The sequence below is a fragment of the Mchenga conophoros genome, linkage group LG22 (assembly GCF_057382185.1).
Source record: "Mchenga conophoros isolate Kocher_MC1m ecotype Shallow Benthic linkage group LG22, M_conophoros_male_GT1.1, whole genome shotgun sequence".
Taxonomy (NCBI): Eukaryota; Metazoa; Chordata; class Actinopteri; order Cichliformes; family Cichlidae; genus Mchenga; species Mchenga conophoros.
Genome location: NC_140546.1, coordinates 7,121,683 through 7,142,856, shown reverse-complemented (window position 1 = coordinate 7,142,856; position 21,174 = coordinate 7,121,683). Strand labels below are relative to the sequence as shown.

Here is a 21,174-nt window from a genome sequence, read left to right as displayed (position 1 = left end):
TCTTTGCATGTGATTGGCTGCATGGTGTGTCCAACAAAATAAAGCCCCACCCCTGACTGCATGGATTTAGGCCCTAGTTTTAGACCAAAAAGACACCATTAATAAATGTTTCTTATACTGTGAACAGTCACACTAGCAGAGTATTTGTATGATGATTATCATCATACTAGAGATGGTTTAAAAGACAAACACTATGTATCCAAGGTAAGCAAGAAACTAACCTTTATTTGTCACATACACAATCATACAGACTACATACAACATGTAGCAAAATACTTGTGTCCGAGCTGCAGATGAAGCCACGCCATTCCAGGGCTTGGTTTTTAGCATAGCTGGTCTAGCCAGGACCCTTACTGGATACCGGGTAGGAATCAAACTTGTGACTCCCACTCCAGCTGGTACATATAGGCCTGTAAATAACTTCACTCTTTATACAGCATCTCTTTTCTACCACAACAACAACTGTAAATAACACCACAGCATTATCAGGAACAAACTATAACAGCTATATAACCACAACAGTAAATGGAATTCCTTAAACTCAACAAGAAACACATTGTTTCAGATAAATGTTACATCTAGTCATTCTGAACACTTACTTGTGTAACTCAGTGAAAACAGAAGGCTTCGCACTAATTTTGCAATTGGAGCTAAATGGTAGGTTGCTCCACGGTGTTTTTTTTTTTTTAAACTACATGCCATTCCTTCCTCATATTTAGCAAGATTATATCTAATTTTCTTGAATTCCTTATAGTTTTGTTTTCTTTCCTTCTATCTTTCTTTTTGTGTTTTCTTCTTTCTGTGTTTTCATTTGCACAGTTTGTTGCATACTATATACTCTTCAATCTCAAAAAATTAATATAGCTGCATCCAGTGCAGGACACAATGCAAATGTCTTTAAAGATTTTAAAGATTTTTAATTCTGCACATTTTATGAAATTAAATAACTCGTTACTTTTCTGAAATCATGAAGAGGTTGTTTTACCATTTGTTCTTTGTTTTCACAAACCAAAAGCTGTTCTCAATATTGGATTATTGATAAACATTTGAAGGTGGCTATGACATTAAAACTCAGATAAGGGAGTGATGAATGTCACAGTTCAAGCAAACAACACATTTAACCTATGAAGCAAAAGCAAAATCAATTTAAAAATAGAAACACTGTGAGCAGGTTTTTTTTTTATTATCAGGAAGTGTTGAGAGAAAAGTGATGAAGAAAGAAGATTAAGAACACTAAAAGGCTTGTTTGGTGGGACAATAGTGAGACTTTAATTGTTACAGCCTGCTGATTTATAATCTGGATCATAACCTACTCTGTTTATGACTATTTTGTCAGCATAAGTTGCCATGGCAGTACAACCCAGAAAGAAGTGAACTATCTTGGTTGTACAGAAGATTATCCCAGAAGTCACCCGGACGAGCCGACACTGCTTTGTAATACAGACCTCAACAGAAATGGCCATACTTAACTGAAAAAGTAAATTTTCACACATGTTAGCTCTTTAATATTTTACATTTATATTCAGCTCTTACAAAAAGTCACAAATAGTGATTAAGCTTGTGATGAACACACTGCTTGGAAATACAAGGAATTAAGAAAACATGGAAAGTTTGTCTGCTGAGTGTACATTGTATTCTTATATTTCATCCCCAAGTAAAACAGCATTTTACATTAACTGCCATATCATTTAGCTCACAAGCTCAGTTCAGGATACTGATGCCAACCTTTAGTACCAAAAGAGCATTTAATTTAATACGTTATAAACTGATAGCTCTTAATATCCCAAATGGAAAAGAAATATCTTTATTTGAAATACTATTTCAAATATTTGTGATTTGTGATGTTGATCTGTATTATAATAAGCTGTGTAGACCACCTGTCTTTTATCTTTTGGAAATGATTGACCTTTTTATTTAAAAAAAAAATGACAGCGTATGCACCTAAATGACTTCTTTTTTTTTTCAAATGTCTATGAGTCTTCCTGTGATATATTGCACACATCCCACATATTTTAAGGCAGCACGGTGGTTAGCACTGTTGCCGCACAGCAAGAAGATCCTGAGTTCAATTCCACCATCAGGCCGGGGTCTTTCTGTGTGGAGTTTGCATGTTCTCCCCGTGTTTGCGTGGGTTCCCTCCGGGTACTCCGGCTTCCTCCCACCGTCCAAAAACATGCAGTTAGTGGGGATAGGTTAATTGGAAAATCCAAATTGCCATTAGGTGTGAATGTGCGAGTGAATGTGAGTGCGAATGGTTGTCTGTCCCTGTGTGTTGGCCCTGCGACAGACTGGCGACCTGTCCAGGGTGTACCCCGCCTCTCGCCCTATGACAGCTGGGATAGGCTCCAGCGCGACCCTGAGAAGGATAAGTGGAAGCGAATGGATGGATGGATGGACACATATTTTATATTACACTTGTTTTGCCACAGCTGTAGTAGCTCTAGCCCAGACCTCATCTGAAAGGGAACAGAACTCAAATTCAAATACATATAACCCCCCTAATTCAAACTGAGATGAAAATAGTGTTCATATTAGTGTTCATCTTACCTCTGCATCACTAGGTAAGATTACATTTACATTATTTTTTAAAAGCAAAGTAAGACCTGTTGTATTTACACTTAAAGCAGAACTAAAAGAGTCAGTCACATGGTTAATAAATCTCTACACTGGGCCACCACAGCAAAGTTAAGATAGAGCAGGAGAGGCATTTTCTCTAGGGGCAGAACTGGTAGAGTGAACTCACCACATACACACTAGTGTAGTAGACTGTGAGCACACATTGGTATATGGGGATATGTTACTGACATTAATTATTCATAAAATCTCTGTAAGATTAAAGTCAACCTTTGAACAGCGTATCGTTTAAAGGCTTTAAAAACAGAACCGTATTAAGTCTTAACATCACTAATGTCACGTGACTTTGCCGACATGTAAACAAAAGTAGTGTTTACTCTTCGGCCACCTCATTTGAGCCATCTGCCGTCTTTTTTTTTTTAACTCATCCACCTAAAATGTGCATAAAAAATGCACAATACATATCTTATAATTATAGTATATTATATACAAACGTACTACTCCACTAGTTAATTACATAATTAGCACAAGCACTCTCCAACCTATTATAAGATTGTGTTGTACATTATTATATATAGTTTATTTTTTATAAATAATGAAAACGCATCAAGATGTCACAAGCAAAAGGAGAACACACCATGGCTCATCTTTAAACCAGGAGTGATTTATCAATAAAATAGACGTAACGTAATTTTTTCACCCCCCCAAAAAAATATATGCTCAAAGCACCAGATCAGCCTGATGTCAGACATATGCAAACAGAAGCTGTCAATTCAGCTCTGTTGAATGAGTGATCATAATGAAGAAGTTGTAGTTTCAAACTGTCCTTCATATGTTTGTCCACCAGATGCCACCAAAGATGACTGTATTGAAAAGCTCCAAGTAATGAAATACGAGCTTCTGTGCTTCAGGAAACTAAAATAAACTGAAAAAAGTCCACACAACTAACCTTACAAAACATTCAAGTGTCATGACAGAACTTTTAAAAGATATTGTATTAAATGTCTTGAACAAATTCAAAGAGAAGCTACAGATTATTTTGTTCTTTAGAAGCTCAGAGGTTCAGAGGCTATGGAGAGTTCAAAACTTATCTGGAATCTTGCCCATCTCATGACATAGAGATTCAGTGGATACATTACAGTACATTACATTACAATATTTCTCTTTGTTCATATTAATGCTTCTTTGTGCGATCCTTGTGTTGCGGGAATTGCTGTCTTGTGTGTGACTGGGTGCAGTAAGGAGTGTATGTGATGTGTGTGTGAGCATGCGCGTGAAGGAAACGCGGGGAGCGAAAGAGGAAAAAGAGAGTGAGAGAGTGTGTCATGGGTAGAGAGGGCAACCGGGAGCAGTGTTCTAACGGGCTACAGGCTATGCAGTGTGTTTTCGAAGTGTGCAGTACTGTTATTAAAGCCTCATCTCTTCAGTACTCTCCGGTGCCTCGGCTGATTTCTGTCTGCCTCACTACTCCACAAAAGTGAAGGGAGTTAACCCCGAAGGAGGACAAACTTCGGCCCTGGAGGAAGCATCTCCCCTCGTGTCTCCCGACCACGGTCAGGGGACTGACGGCGAGGAATGGTTAACACTTGACAACAACACTGCTTGATGGCCGTGGAAGAAGGATGACATCTTTGATCATGATAATGTGTCTTGGCCCTACAACAACAACAACACAGAAACTATATTTCATATTTCTTCATCATTTACTGCATTTACCTATACTATTATTATTGAGTACTCTCGCCCAACTTATAATTACACTTAACTGTCATAGTTTTTAAAAATAAAATAAAATAAAATGTTACTGAGGTCACAGTTCATGTTGTGTAAAAGTTGCACAGTGGGCCCTCTGAAAGTTGCTATTCTATATATGAGCTGAGTGTATGGCAAAAGCATGTGCATAAACACAAAATGTTAAGAGCTTTGACAATTTAACTTCAGTGAGTCTTGAATAAAAATAAGTAATATAAAAATGTAATATAATAAAATACAATAATATAAAACACAAATGCCCCAATTCAACTACAGTGCTAAAAATATTTTTAAAATTATGATATTTAGTATTTCCCAAATGTACAGTTAATCAACAGCTTGTTTGTTCTTACCTTTTCCTTGAACGGTAGTGTTTCTGGGTCTGATATCACAAAGCCTTCTCCACTCCAGTCTGACTTCATGTAGCTACTTGGTTTGTTGAAGCTACCTCGCTGTCACTTGTCTGCCTAAAAATCAAGTGATGAAGACAAGGATATGACAGTTTCAGGAGACAATAAAACATTTTTATAAAACCCCAAGTACTCAGATTTCTTCTCCCCCTTCCATGCTGATAGACACCACATCACAGAACGTGATCCCGCACGTGTTTCTAGACCAATCACAGTGGTACAGCCTTCCTTCTGTTTCCACTATATTCTTTCACACACATACATTCTTCTCTTACATACATATATCATTTGTAAGATTAATTGCATATTGAATGCATGTGCATAAGAGCAAACTGTAGAAATGCGTAAGTGAAAATGTCATGGTTCTGGTTCATTTTTCTTATATTTTGGTGTTTTTTCTATATTAGGATTTATGCTCTGGTTCTTTAAGTTGTGCTATTTTGATTATTATGCTAGGTTTAGTTCAGCGTCAAATTTGCATCTTTGTGATTTGTTTCTTGTTTCCTGTTTTATTTTGATGGTTCCAAGTCCTATGACATTATATTCAGTTTTACTTCCCCCTGTCTCCTTAGCCCTAATCCAACTGTGTCTCCCTCCTGTTTCCCATCTTCTGATTACTCCCTGTGTATATAAGTGCTGTGTTTTCCTTTGCTGTCTGTCGTGTTGTGCCCTCTACATGTTGTGTGTTTGTCATGTTCCAGTGCCTGAGTTTGTTTTTTGTGAGTTTTATTTTATGAGGTTTTGCCAGCAATAAAAGCTGCGTTTTGAGTTCCAGTCCTGTCTTTGAGACTCCTGCTTTTTGGGTCCTTTTTCCTGCCTGCCTGCCACACAGCCTATCATAACAGAAAACACATGTATGGGAAATGTGTAAATATAAAAATTTAACTACGTGAGAGTGACAACGTGTATGACACATATGTATGACAAACAAAAGCAAATATTTTCCCTGTTTGTTTACTTTTTTTGGACAGTTTTAGACTCAAACATTAAACAAGATTGTCACTTAATTTTCATCATTTTCATTAATGCGACGTTGCAAGCGATGATGACGACAACAAAAAATCCCAGAGCAGCCATGATGACAATAATAATGTCAGTTTGGTTCTCTGCTGAACAAAAACAACACATGGCATTTTTAACGAGCGCTTGTTAGATGACTGTGTGAAAAATCTAGCTTTAGACTTACCTCAGTTTGTTTCCTTTGTCAAGTTTGGTGATGATGCTGTCATTAGAGAGCTGAAACACACAGTCCTATCTCCTCCAGTCTAAGATGTGACTGATGAAACATTCAGATCGACACTCGTCTGGAAGGTCCTGTCATGGTTTGGGATCTTCTCTTCTTTTTTCACACCTTCATCAATCTCCTCTCCATCTTTCCTCCAGAGCATCACGCCTCTGTCAGGATACAAAACTGTAGCGTCACAGCTGACTGGAGAGGAGGGAGTCTTCTGGAGGAGAGACACTGAAAGAAGAACTGCAGTGAAGGAGAGATTCACTGCCATCTTGACAAGTGGCAAGGTACTCCCAGTACACAAATTACAGTAAATCCAATATCACCAGAAAGTAAAATAAGTAGTCAAGTATATACCCTGCACACCAGGGGAACAAAAGGCTAAGAGGGAAGAATAAGAGACAAATGTCTCGATGCATGCTCAATCATCCAGGTAAGCAAAGCAGGAGAAACATTTCTCTACATTGAAAATGCTACGTCCACATCAACAGAATCAACTTTCTGGGAATCAAAGACAAAGACAGATAAAATCCCGAGAACAGAAGAAAAGTGAACCATAAGCTGTGTACAGGGAAACAGGGAGAAAAGATTGTGAGCTGCTGAAAAGTTACTGCACATTAAAACCACAGAGGAGCATTGCTGTGTCCTGTTTACCTGTTTTCTGCTGAGAGCTTTTCCAGAACTTTAAATATTTCTGAAGGTTTTCAGGGTAAGCCTTCATAACAAAGTTTTTCCAAAATTCGGTGCTCATTACGGTGCTAATCCAGTGTTGCGTCAGCTCAATTTTCTCGGTGTCATGGTCCTGGGTCATTTTGACCCAGTGTTCTTAGTTTTCCTGTGGTTTTGTATTTTGTTCTTTATGTTCATAGGATTGGTTGGTATTTGGATTCCCCCTGTGTCCGTGCTTATATTGTGGTGTTTGTTCTGGTACCGTGTTCCCACTCTTTGTGTTCTGTGTTCTGTGTTCTCCTCATCCCCTCGTGTATCCCTTCATGTTCTCTGCCTCTCCCTGTGCTTCTCTCTGTGTACTCTGTGTTGTGTTTAAGGTCCGCATCTTGGTGTCAGTATTTTCAGTTTCGTGTCCTCCCCGCTCTGTCATGAGTAATTGCCCTCAGCTGTGTTCCCCGTGTGTTCCCACTTCCCTCATTACCTTCTGTGTATTTATGTCAGAGTGTCCCTTTGTTCTGTGTTGTGTCGTCCCTCTAGGTTGTGTGCATTCCCTCGTGTCTTCTCAGTGCCTCAGCTTTAGTTTCTCCCAGTATAGTTTTGTATGACTTTTTATGTTCCTATTAATAAAGACCTGCCTTTTGAGTTTATACTCGTGTGTCTTGAGCCGTGCGTTTGGGTCCTCTCTTGCCTTCACACAAGTGCCTTGACACTCGGTGCTGCTGTCATAGTAAGCCATCTCTACTTCATTAAGCAAAACAACAGCCACAAAATCTGAGAATTCGGTTACTCCACTTGATGATGTGAGGAAGAACTTCAGAGAGTGTTTTTCTGTTTAAGGCAAAGAAATAACACCATGTGTATCCTTGGTTTTACCATGTGACCTGCTGCAGGGTCAGTTTTTTTCCCATAAATTTAATATTCATTTTGTAACTTGGTTATTATTTATTTTGCCTTTTCCTGTGAGTAATATGTGGTTATGTCATGCTACACATTTAAGTGTCCCTAACATTTAAATTCACACACAAACATGAAGTGCACATGACATGAAAAATGCAGCATAACAAGAGTGAAGTAACATAAAATAACACAAAACAAAACAGAACAAAACAAAATAACACAAAGTAAGAAAGAAACGTCTTAATTTTGTTGGGGAAAGGCATGGAGCTGAAGAGAAGCGTGTTGAATGCAGGACTGTTTCCTGGTTTTATGATATATGGTATGTGAGCCATGAGCTGTTAATTAGGACCTGAACGAGGTGAAACAAAAACAGACCCAGCAAACAATGATATCAATAATAATAACACAGAATTATCCTAATCTTTACTATCCTATATATCGTTGGTGACTCTGCATGTGTTTTTAATCCATTATCTTTATCCCCAATGCTTTTATTTCATTATATTTTATTGAGTGTAAGAAACAGAAGCATCTGTTTATTGTAAAATGTACGTCTGCTTTATATAAATACCAGGACCTTATTGCCTTACATTTCTCCAGAATGTCACCAGTTGCTTCCACAGTGTCACATAACCTACTCCAGTGATGTTCACCTCCTCTGCAGGTTCTGGAAAAATACCAGTCTTGCGTACAAAGCAGCTCATTTTCAACCAGTATAACTTGGACTCCCTTTGTGTTCATTTGAGGCAGGTGATTAATTGCCACTGTTTTGCTCATAACTTTACTGTTTAAATTTCAAATAAATTTAATAAAGAAGATCTATATCTACTTGTCTGACTGCTTTCTTTCATTTGGGTTTCCTGTCTGATCTTCTTCATGCTTTTCCATGGTGTCAAACTCTGTCATCACTACCGTAGTCCAATCATTTTCTTGCTGCCTTAGGTGAGCCAATCAGCCTCTAAATCTCAGTTTTCTTCTATCAACATTTCACCTGCCAGATTCTCATCTCATGCGATCCACCTTCTCCCCTCTACTTCAACATGGTCACTCAGAGCGTCTTATCCAGGCCTCCACCTGCTTCATCTTCCCCATCACCAGTGCATAGACTGGTATCACAGGATCCCGTTCTGCTTTCTATCATTGTAGGGACTCTGTTCTTCTATGTTGTTTATTGGAGTCTAATTGACTAATTGCTTGTTCCTCAAATTCCTTTTCTCTTTAAGTTCTTTCTGTAGTTTCTCCTTTTTGAACTTCAATTAATAATTGTGTTGTAAAACTTTTTCGTCTCTGCTTTTTCATTTCCATCACAGATAAATGAACCTCAGCAAGCGGCATCTATAGTTTTCAAATGAGTACAGTAATATTAGAAAATTATGGACTTAATTTTATTTATTTTTTTGTACAGTTCTTAACCTCTTAGGCCCTAACACCCCCTGATATAGGGGCAAAAGGCAGGAGATCAAGTAGGCTTGGGGCTTAAGAGGTTAATTTTCATTCTATATTTTCTCTTTAATATTTTTAAGCTGTTGAAGTGCCAACACACAATCCCTTTAATTGAAAAGATTGTTTTTTTTTAATTTCTCATAATGAGGTGAGGAGGGTTTTTGTTTTTTTTGCCCATAATCACTCTAAGCACCTTTTTCTAATTCATAATATTAAAGAATTTGTAGGAAGTCTTTTTAGTAGAGGTTCTTCAGAGGCTGCTGTTCAAAAATGATTCAGGAAATTAGGACCTTTTGTTCCAGTCGCTGTTAAACAAGAGATGTGAACAACTGATATCAGAACATGACCCATGGACCAAACACAGTAATTTACTGTATTCAAAGTATATGCTGGTTAATATTTAATTCTTTATGACTCAAAACTTTGGACCAGCCCATCAAAAAATGAACTTGGACAAGTCGCTCATGAAGTCTCAGTTGTTTTTCTGGATTTAGCAAATTTAAAAATGCAAAATAAGATGAAGAATCTGTTCATATTACTCCTCTGCTGTCATGCTGCGTCTCTAGGTAAGATTATATTTCAAATATCGTAATGTTTCCCTTTACTTATATTACCCTGAATTTCAAGTGACAGACTTTTAGTTTCACTATGAGCTGTTGGAATTTTATTTACCTCTTCTCAAGGCCGGAGGAATGTAAGCAGCCCCAGAAATCTTTCTCGGGGGGCTGGATACATAGAGCCCTGTTTAATTATTTTTAATTTATGACTGATTGAAATTCAAGTTTATTTACCCCATCCTCCTGTAGACATGTGTACCTCATCAAAAGGATTATGTGGGTTACTGAATGATGAATACTTCAATAAATAATATCAAAATTAATTTTAGTAATTAATGTCAAGACATTCCTTAAATATATTACAAACAGTCATACAAGAAAGTATATACCTAATTCTAAGTCACAATTATTTTATAATTTCACAGTAAAACACTCCTTGAAGTATTTCTCCACTGAAACCTCTGGAGCCCAGAGCATCCCAGAGTTTGTGGCTGTTGCTCTTCTTGATGAAGTTCAGATAGGAAGCTGCAATAGCAACAGAAGGGGACCAGATCTTAAAACTGACTGGATTAAAAAACTCTTTAAGGATTATCCGCGGCGGCTGGAGTGGTACACGTTTCAATGTTTGGATAGTCATCATTCATTCAAGGGTCGCATTGATAGTTTAAGGCAACGTTTCAACCAAAGTGAAGGTATGCATTTGTTCTAGTTGTTACTGCTGAAATTAAAAGTGTGACCTTTCCACATTGCTCATAAGTTTATAAAGTATATTTTATACCAGTGGCACTACCCATTCATCCTCTGTTTTTCTGTCTGCAGTATTACTTTGTGGCATTCTGTCTCCTTTTTCAGGTGTTCATATTTTGCAGAGGATGAGTGGCTGTGAATGGGATGATGAGACTGGACAGATTAATGGGTTCAATCAGTATGGTTATGATGGAGAAGACTTTTTAGCATTGGACCTGGAGACACTGACATGGATTGCTCCAAAACCACAGGCTGTCGTCACCAAACTGAGATGGGATACTGAAGAACCCCGATTAGAATATAACAAAAACTTTTTAATCTATGAATGCCATGAGTTGTTGAAGAAATATGTGCAGTATGGCAGAAGCTTTTTGCAGACAACAGGTACAGTTACATAAACTTAAATGACTTTCTTGTTTCTAAAGCAGAGTATGATTAAAAAGAAAATTATACAACTGCCAATCTCTCTCCAGCTCTTCCTTCAGTGTCTCTCCTCCAGAGGACTCCCTCCTCTCCAGTCAGCTGCCACGCTACAGGTTTCTATCCTGACAGAGCCAAGATGTTTTGGAGGAAAGATGGAGAGAAGCTTTGTGAAGGTGTGGATCCTGGAGAGATCTTTCCCAATAATGATGGGACCTTCCAGATGAGCGTTGATCTGGAACTTTCATCAGTCCCACATGAAGACTGGCAGAGGTATGACTGTGTCTTTCATCTCTCTGGTGTGAACGAAGATATCATCACAAAACTGGACAAAGCAGTGATCAAGACAAACATGGGTAAGACTGCATCCTGTAATGGTTTTGAAACTATTGTTTTGTCTGGGTGACTGTTGCCTTGATTCGACTTTTCTGCTCTGTATGACAAAGTGTTGCCATTTCTTGTTCAACAGTAAAGCCCACTGACACGGTGATCTTCATTAGTGCTGCAGTGGTTTTCCTAGCTTTCATCCTCATCACAGCTGTGGCATTTGCAGCTTGCAAAAAGAAGAAAGGTGAGAATATTAAATTTTGTTTTTTAGTCATGTCTTAATCCATTCGGCCCAATGAGTTTGACTGCAAATACCCAAAACACAGAAATCTAAAGCAACAGTATAAGGCTTAGAGCCACAGTCATGTAAATACAAAGGGAAATGATAATGTGGGATACAGTATTCAGTAGGTGGAAGGCACAAAAGATATGTATGTGCAGTGAAAAGAAAATATGACAACTGATAAAATTTCTTGTTTTTTTTTTTTTTTAGATAAATGTTCACCACCCTGTAAGTAAAACTTGCTTTTATTGTATTTGTTTTTTGTCAAATATAGTGCATCATTAAATTATTAAATGAGTAAACCTAAACCATGTTTGCAAACAGAAACCAGCAATTACTGCATATTATACCTTTGAGAAGTTTAGAAAAGTATTCATACGCTATGCTTTTATCTTATAGCTTCTGACGATGGGTCTGAGCAGTCTGAGAAGCTAAATCTACAAACGTGACTGTCTTGTAAGCAGTTCTGTTCTCCACTGTCTGTATGAGTTCGCTCTGTAGCTGCTGCAGTATCATCCACAGTTCAAAGACATACGTTCAAAACACAGTTGTTTAAATTACCCACAGCTAATCTGGCAATGAAGTGTGCTACACAACAGCAAAACATCTGAAGCTGCTTTATTGTTGCAAGTTGCAAGTATACAGCATAGAAAAGTCCTTGCTAACATCCTTTTTCCAGAAACATTGAATTTATACTCTTGGATTAGTGAAAAATGTCTATCTGATAAAGATGTTGTGTTATGATCATTTATACCAAATATATATAAACCTTACTGACCAATCTGATTTGACAAAGTGAAATACTTTTATCAGTTTCAGCCTGTATCTGGTATTGCTTACTAAAATGTAAAAATGAAAGTATGTTGAGCTGAGGAATATAAACCATCTGATGTACACAGTTGACTTAGTTCTTTTGTCTTAAACTGCTCAGGCTCCTCAACATATGCTGTGCAATAACTGTATAAAGCATATATGTATAATTGCTGTTATGAGGTGATGATGTTGCAGCATCAGTGATGCAATTTCCATGGAAATTTCAAGTTTATTCATATTGCAAAAATAGCACATTAAGAGGCTCCTCTAAGTTTCTTTTATATTTATGTATAGGTTTATATACATTTTATATTTCTGCTGTAGTTACATTATAGCAAGGAGACATGCATTTGGATAGTGTAAGTCATGTGTTTGTGATATTGTGGTGTCCCACCTTTTAGAGAGTCGTATGGTATTTTAAGCACAAATACATGTTTGCGGTCTACTCAATTTCCCTCTGGGATTAATAAAGTCTGTCTGATTTTGTTTCTCACTTAACTGAATTTTAAAAAACTATGGGATTAAATAAGACTACACTTATTTCCGGACAAAACAGGAACAAATGACTATGTGTTTTGATCACTGTGAACTTACAAATTGTAATGATTAATTCTTTTTCACTGTGTTGTTGCCATTTTTTAATGGTTTAAACTGAAATAAATATGTGTCTGTGAAGTAAAGCTTGAAGTTGACTGGTACTGTGTGTTTCTAGGATAACAACTATTTAGTTCTGTGACCTGTTCTCAAATATTTATGTATTTACCTTGTAGGGCAGACAGTTAATTTTCCCCCTGTATTAAAAATAATGTATTTTTCTGTAATGCGTGCATTGGATTCTCCTTACGATATAATCATATTTGTTTTGTTTTTTATTGAGTGCAAGTATTTTTTTATTTTAGTACTATTAGTAGTACTAGTTGTACCAAATAAGGGAAAGTGACACAGCTGCGGAAAACAAGGTGCAGGTGAATGGAATCAATCAAAAAGCAAGAGGGACTGCGAAACTGAACGTAATGCACACGATACGAGAGACTATCAAAATAACAAAGCAAGCCTAAACTCTGAGACTAAAACACGTAAACAACGACAAAACTGAATAAACACGGGAGACCTAACAGAAACACAAACTAGGTATGGGGTACATGAGGGGACAGGAAAAAACTTGAGAATAACTGACAAAGAAAACTATGAATACGGAATCAGAATGAAAACAACCTATTCAAACTGAAAACTAAAACAAAGTCAAACAGAAAATATTAAACCGAAACTAAGAGTCCAAAACAGAAAATGCTTGGTACAAAACCAAGGATCATGGAAGTTGGTACAGCTTACTGAAATATTTTGTCATGAAAAATTATAAATTGTCTAGCCCAATTAACTAAGTTGATCATTTGTCTTTGAGCTAAACAATTTAATGTCATAGGAACTTTAAAAAAATGCATAGCCAATGTATTTTGGCATTGGCTATATGAGACATATTTTCCTGTTTCGAAGTTTTGAGTATTTACCAAATACTGTGGGTAGAACAAGCAGTGCGCATGCGTGGTAAAAAGAAAAGAACAAGGAGGCTCTTGAAGGTTATTAGTCTGTTTAATGTTTAACTTTTTTATCACTCAAAACTTTGGCACAGCCCATCAGGAAATGAAACGGGCAACTAAGCCAAATTGTTTTTCTTGCACTGATAAAAATGAAAAATTAAGAAAAAAGATGAAGAATGTCTTCATATTACTCCTCTGCTGTCATGTTGCATCTTCAGGTAAGATCATAGTTCAAGTTAAGTCTTAAAAAGTGTTCTCCTTAACCTACAACAACTTGAATTGCAAGAGATGTAATCTTTTTTAGTTTCACTATGAGCTGTCGACATATTATTTACTTTTTGATCGAGAGAGTGAGCAACTTCAAATTCTTGGGCACATACATTTTCCATTTCACAGGACCTCACATGGAGTATTTACACCACCTCCTTTTTGAAAAAGGCACATTTCTTAAGGGCACAAAGGAGAGTAAACTTGCTAGCAGCTGCTGTTGTTCTGTTAAACATTTTTCTTTGAACGTATCCTCTCCCATGTCATCTTGTGTGGCTCACAAGCTGCACTGTAGCTGACAGGAAAGTAATAGGGTGTTATTAAATTAGTACAGAACATTATGCACACAGTATGGCTTCATGCTGAGAAAGAGCAATACAGATGTGACATTTGCTTTAAGCATGCTGATGGAGAAGTTTAGAGAAGTTAAGAAGGAGCTATGTGGAGGAGTGAGAGAGAAGGGTGGTGCAGGACATGTATGAGGGCAGTCAAACAGTGTTGAGGTAGAAGTGACTGATGGGTTCAAGGTGGGGGTGGAATTGCATCAGGGATCTTCCCTTTGGCTCTGATCCTTTGTTTGCAGTGGTGATGAGCAGGTTTACATATGAGGTAGAGGAGTGAGAGTGGGGAGCAGGTGAAAGAGAAACTCCAGAAATGGAGATATGCTCTGGAGAGAAGGAGAATGAAAGTTAGTAGAAGCAAAAACAGAATACATGTGTTTGAATGAGAGGGAGACAGGTGGAATGGTGAAGATTCAAGGAGCAGAAGTAGTGAAGGTGAATGACTTTGAATACCTGGGATTAACCATCCAAAGCAGCAGACAGTAGACAAGGGAGGTGAAGAAGAGAGTGCAGGCAGGATGAAGATGAGGGTCAGGGGTCATTTAGGAAAGAAAGACATCAGCAAGAGTGAAAAGGAAGATTTATAAGATGGCAGTGAGAGAATCATCCCTTGGTTAGGCTGCAATCAGTCTAGGTTTCGGGGGGCTTCCCATGATGCACTAAACATTTCTTCTTCACTCACCTCTTTTCACTCTCTGTGTTTATAAACCACTATGCATTTGATCATTAGTTATTACTAAACTCTGGTTCTCTTCCACAGTGTGACTATTATCCTGTCTCTTCTGCTCTCTTCCTTTCCTATTACACATCATTGTTTTCCGTCTCTTTTTATGTTCACTGATGTATCACTGATAGATTTATGTTTTTACAGTGAAAAATGACCTGAATTAAGGTCATATTTAACCTACTTAAATGATACACGAAAATATGTAATAATTGAATGTCCCATCAATTTCACAGTAAAACATTCCTTGAAGTTCTTCTCCACTGAAAGCCCTGGAGCCCAGAGCATCCCAGAGTTTGTGGTTGTTGCATTTGTTGATGAAGTTCAGATAGGTGACTGTAATAACATAAGAGGGGTGGAGGTTACAAAAGACTGGGTTAAATTCTTTGAGGATCATCCTCAGCAGGTGGAACGGTATAATTCAGAATGTCTGGGTACTCAACACTTCTTCAAGGCTAACATTGACAGCTTGAGACAACGTTTCAACCAAAGTGAAGGTATGTGAAGGTCATTTCACTTGTTACTGCTGAAATATTATCCCGATTATTATAAAATCCCTCTAAGAAAATAATTCAAAGCACATGACAATTTGAAGGTCTTTTTTGATGGTATTTTTCCCACCACACTGCTAACATAAAAAATAGCAAAGAAGAAGCAGTGAATGAATCCAAAGAACACAAAATGTGAATCCTGATAAACTGTTCATCAGAAAGAAAGAACACTACAAAGAAACAACCCCGTGTTAATTCTTTGTGGTATATTCTTTCTCAGTAGGTGCGATATCACCTTTTAACTCTGCTTACATCTCACTGGTGATTGCAGTTATTGTTGCTGTCTCTCTTTTCAGGTGTTTATATAATGCAGAGGATGAGTGGCTGTGAATGGGATGATGAGACTGGACAGATTAATGGGTTCAATCAGTATGGTTATGATGGAGAAGACTTTTTAGCATTGGACCTGCAGACACTGACATGGATCGCTCCAAAACCACAGGCTGTCATCACCAAACTGAGATGGGATACTGAAAAAGCTCGATTAGAAATCAATCAAAACCTTTTAAGTCACGAATGCCCCGAGTTCTTAAAGAAATATGTGCACTATGGAAGTAGCTTTTTGCAGTCAGCAGGTAAAATGGCAGCAGGCCTAATTCATAGGCTTCACCATTTCTTAAGTACAGTAAAATTCAAAAGATAATGACACAACTGTCTGTCTCTCTCCAGTTCTTCCTTCAGTGTCTCTCCTCCAGAAGACTCCCTCCTCTCCAGTCAGCTGCCACGCTACAGGTTTCTATCCCCACGAAGCCACGATGTTCTGGAGGAAAGATGGAGAGGATATTTATGAAGGCTTGGACATAGGAGAGATCCTCCCTAACAATGATGGGTCCTTCCAGATGAGTGTTGAGCTGAAACCTTCAGTCACTCCTGAAGAATGGGAGAGGTACGACTGCGTGTTTCAGCTCTATGGTGTGAACAAAGACATTGTCATCAAACTGGACCAAGCTGTGATCAGGACCAACTGGGGTGAGACTTTATCCTGCGGGGTTTTGTAAATATTTCTTTCATCCTCTAGCTTTCAAATTCAAGTCCTTAATCCTTAATCCTGGTCTTACTTATTAATAACTACAAGTATAAATATAAATATAAACTATACTACTAAAAGTATTCACAAACCCATCCAAATCATTGAATTCAGGTGTTCCAGTTGCTTCCAGGGCCAAAGGTGTATACAATCAAGCACCTAGGCATGCAGACTGCATCTACAAACATTTGTGAAAGAGTGGGTCTGTCTAAGGCGCTCCGTGAACTCCAGCGTGGTACTGTGATAGAAGTCCAGTCATGAAATTTCCTTGCTACTAAATATTCCACATTCAACTGTTAGTGCTATTATATATCAAAGTGGAAGTGACAGGGAATGACAGCAACACAGCTGTAGAGAGTTTCATGGAATGGGTTTCCATGCTTGAGTAGCTGCATCCAAGCCTTACATCACTGCAATGGACGCAGTGGTGTAAAGCATGCTGCTTCAGCATACTGAGACATTTCGGACTATTTCATGCTCCTAACTTTGTGGAAAGAGTTTGGGGATGGCCCCTTCATACCCACCACAAAAAGCAAGGTCCATAAAGACAAGGACGAGGAAGTTTGCTGTGGAAGAATTTGACTTGCATGCACAGAATCCTTTGCAATGAACACTTTTGGGATGAATTAGAGCAGAGACTGCGAACCAGGCCTTTTCGCCAAACATCACAGTCTGATCTCTCAAATGTGCTTCTTGTTTTGTGCAGCTCTTTGTTTCAATCAGAGATGTCATTCTCATCAATTATCAGATGTGATGTGGTTATTACAAATTCTTTAGTAACTGCACACATTTTTGCTCTGTATTATAAAGTGTTGCTTTCTTTTCTTCAGCAGAGAAGCTCTCTGACGGGACCACCATGGAGCACCGTGCTCTATGGTTTGCTCTATGGTTTGTTCTAGTTTTCACCATCATTGCAGCTGTGATATTTCTGGCTTACAAAAGGAGGAAAGGTGAGAAAGGTAAGAAATTTCATTTGATCAGATTCCATCGATGTATAGTTTTCCATTGTACTTACGTAATTACAGCAGACTGTAATGTAATTATTAATGTAATTCTAATTTAACCAATGAAATTCGTCTTGAGTGAAGATATTAAAAGAACAAATGCAAAACCCTGATTGTGTTTTGCCAAAACACATTCCGTTTCTTATTTATGCTCTCATTTGCTTGATAACCACTAATATTTCTGCAGAGAGAGGGTTGTGTTTGCAAACAGAAACAAACAATCACCTGCTTATTATACTTTGAAAAGACCAGAATACTTCCCGACTGTCTGTTTTTGATATTACAGCTCCAGACGATGGCTCCGAGCAGTCTGAGAAACTAAATCCACAAACCTAATTGTGCTGTAAGCAGTTCTGCTCTCCATTCTTTCATCTGGCTGCTATAGTATCTTCTGCCGTTTAACATTTAAGTTTTATAATTAATTATTTTATTTTCTGTATTTCTCCGTAAATTTGATTGTATTTTTATTTAAGATTATTTTATTATTTCCACTGACAACAGTAACAATTCTGACACTAAACAGTTTATCAGTTTCTTAGAATGCTTTGGTTTAAACAGTATACGATCGACCCTACCCAAGCAAAAAGTCAGGGTTATTTTTCAGAGGCCTTGATTTCAATAAGTATCATGTCAAAGCCAGTACAGCTGAAACAGTTATTAAAAACAGAATAGAAAAGAAAAGCCCTTTATTGTCATTGTACAGGTACAACGAGATTGTGAAATTATTATTCAAAGTGCAAATGACCAATAATGTCCTCCTATGATGATGCAGTGTCTTAGATTATTGACCATGTTGCCTCTGTTAAAACTATTAATATACAGGGTTCACCTCAAGCACCCTGAAGAAACAGTGAAAGGTTAAAGCAGGCAAAAAGAATCTGCTGAACAGGTGAAAGAAAATATTGAAAAAATAAACTACAAATTAATTTTAAAATCTACAGTAAGGACTTCACTGCTATAAAAACAAGCTAAAATTAGCCAGACAACACTACATGTTCCAAATGATTAGCAATAAAGAGTCTAATTCTGCTTTTCTATTTTCATCCACTGATAAACTAATTAATCCCTCCAAAATCATACCAACTGAATTTTATTCAGCTAATAAGTGAATGTGATGAGGAAATATCTTAGCCTCTCATATTTATCCATCACTGACATTCTGATCAAATTACTACTACAAACACAATGTCCACATTATCATTTCCAATTTTTAAAGATCTGGAAGAAGATATTCACCAGTTAAAGGCTTGGGCCTCTTTGCTTGACTTTGATCCCCACCAAACTATTCAAATTATAAGTCATTGCTTTAGAAAACATTTAGTAAATATTATCAACAGTTCTCTACATTCATGGCATTTTTCCTGTTTCTCTTAAATCTGATGTAATCACATCACTACTCAAAAAACAAACTTAGATCCATTGTAATTAATAATTAAGACTCAGACTTCCTAATCTTTCATTCCTCAGCAAAGTATTTAAAAAAATTGTTTGCAAAAAACCAAATGAATTTCTTTGATCTCATCGCATCATTTTGGACAGTGATTTTGTTTTGATAATCACCTCAATAAGGTTACCAGAGCTGCTTTCACTTAAGAAATTTAATTAAAGGTAATTAAACCACATTACTCCAGTATTAAAATCACTTCAGTGGCTCCCAATGCAATTTATAATTACTTTTAATTACCTATTACCTCTTTTATTACCTATTGAATTGTGGTTTGCCATTGAGAAATTGGCAGTAAACAAAACACATAAAATAACCAAAACAGTGACAGAATCTCAGTGTTAGTTACTGTGTGTGTTTTGTATTTGGTAATGTATGTCAGATTGGTTCTGTGCTGGCTGCTTTTTTGGTATAAGTAGTCAAAGATAAAATCAGTAAGTATACAGCACAGAAAACTACTGCCGTGTCGGCATACCTTACACAAACACTGATTTTCCACAAAACTCTTGGATGGGCTTAAAGATAACAAGCGTTGATCACATTAATGATGGTGAAATTTTCACTGAACTACAAGATTAAAATTCCTTTTATATCTGATAAAGATATTGCATTATGATCATTTATATCAGATTATGCACAGAGTTAAATAGTAAATGTCTTAAACAATACAATTTCACAGGATGAAGTACTATCACTGGTTTCAGTTTGTAATTTGAAGGTCTTACTAAAGTTAAGACCGTAATACTGAACGCATTTTGGAGAGATTTATATTAACTATGTGATGCACCCTGTTCACTTACCTTTTTTTTCTTAAACTCCTTGGATTGCCCACAGGATATACTGTTGAGTAACTTTAAAAAGAATGTACTTGTAATTGCTGTAATGGTATGTGTTATGTAACTTTACGTTATGTTACGTTACGTTACATTACATTATGTTAATGATGTGCAGCATCAATGTCAGGATTTTCATGGAAATTTCATGTGTCAAACAACCAGAACCTACTGTATTCCTATTTGTACATATTATTTTTGTGGTGGTGTTTTTTGGAATCTAAACATTTTACTACGTCTTTAATTAAGCCTTCACTTGTTATAATCATTGTAAACTTGTGAATTAATGATCTTTGTCACTGTGTTTAACGTCTGGTGACATTTAGAGTTGAAACACACACATTTAAATGCACAGTTTAACAAATAAATCTTTAACCACGAAGGGGAGCCAAACCTCATTTAGAAAGACAACCTTCTGGCACCCCCTTACATTAATGAGAGGAACTACATTTTCCTTTCCCAAGACAATGCCTAATTGACCATCTACTTATTACATTAATCGTAGAACAATAACAACAGTTTTTTTCACCCAAAGTCATAGTGGGTGTGTTACAAAACTGCATATTTTTGTTCTAGAGCTATGAATCAAAATTAAATAAACAAATCTTAAAAGATCCATCCATCAATTGATCCATTCATCCCTAACACTAAGGGAGAGGTCAGCTACCCTTTGGAGAAAGCTCATTTCTTTTGGTCACCATCCAGAGCTTGTGATGATGGGCAAGAGCAAGGGATGTAAATCGACCAGTAAATCCAGAGCTTTGCTTTTACATTCAGCTCTCTTGTCACCATGATGCCCCAGTATAAAATTTTGCAAAGCTGGAAGTTTGGTCAGTAGATGTTTAATCTGTAAAATTTTTGATCTGTAAAAATGTAAAAGGATTCATATTCATATAATGATTACATAAAATACTTGTACCTATACCTATTCAATCTTGTAAACTATGTAAATTAAAATAAATAATAAACAAATGATAAGGGTGTCAAATATACTGTGTCGCTCTAAAATAAAATAAATATTTGTATATTTATTCTACATCATAACCTTAATAATATGTACTATTGAGTTAAAAGAGCTGAGGTAGGCGGTCGGCATATCCATATTCAAGTCTACTATAAAGAGAAGACTGCATGAATGTAAATACAGACGGTTCACTGCGAAGTGCAAGCATACTGTCTGCTCAAATCCAGCTCAATACAGTCAGATTGATTGGGTGCCATTTCATAATACAATGACCAATGAACAATGACCCAAAACATACAGCCAAAGCAACCAGGAGTTTATTAAAGCAAAGAAAAGCAACCTATCATGGCAGCACAGG

At 37.1% G+C, this 21,174-nt stretch overlaps 2 protein-coding genes across 4 annotated transcripts; both read left to right on the top strand.

Moving 5' to 3' along the window:
• Positions 1-9,408: 9,408 nt before the first annotated feature.
• Positions 9,409-13,050, top strand: LOC146548694 (major histocompatibility complex class I-related protein 1-like). The gene is made up of 7 exons (XM_085263067.1): positions 9,409-9,542; positions 9,959-10,225; positions 10,386-10,664; positions 10,754-11,056; positions 11,170-11,271; positions 11,521-11,538; positions 11,710-13,050. The coding sequence occupies exons 1-7, from the start codon at positions 9,482-9,484 to the stop codon at positions 11,757-11,759; spliced, it is 1,080 nt and encodes a 359-aa protein (XP_085119193.1). The 5' UTR covers positions 9,409-9,481; the 3' UTR covers positions 11,760-13,050.
• A 706-nt stretch (positions 13,051-13,756) lies between these two features.
• Positions 13,757-20,791, top strand: LOC146548693 (major histocompatibility complex class I-related protein 1-like). Of its 3 annotated transcripts, none has more exons than XM_085263060.1 (6): positions 13,757-13,879; positions 15,230-15,490; positions 15,841-16,119; positions 16,214-16,513; positions 17,405-17,530; positions 17,862-20,791. In XM_085263060.1, the coding sequence occupies exons 1-6, from the start codon at positions 13,765-13,767 to the stop codon at positions 17,909-17,911; spliced, it is 1,131 nt and encodes a 376-aa protein (XP_085119186.1). In that variant the 5' UTR covers positions 13,757-13,764; the 3' UTR covers positions 17,912-20,791. The 3 variants fall into 3 exon arrangements, with proteins under 3 accessions (XP_085119186.1, XP_085119185.1, XP_085119187.1); XM_085263059.1 differs by having other exon boundaries at positions 17,402-17,530; XM_085263061.1 differs by lacking the exons at positions 17,405-17,530; positions 17,862-20,791 and having other exon boundaries at positions 16,214-16,702.
• The last annotated feature ends 383 nt before the right edge of the window (positions 20,792-21,174 follow it).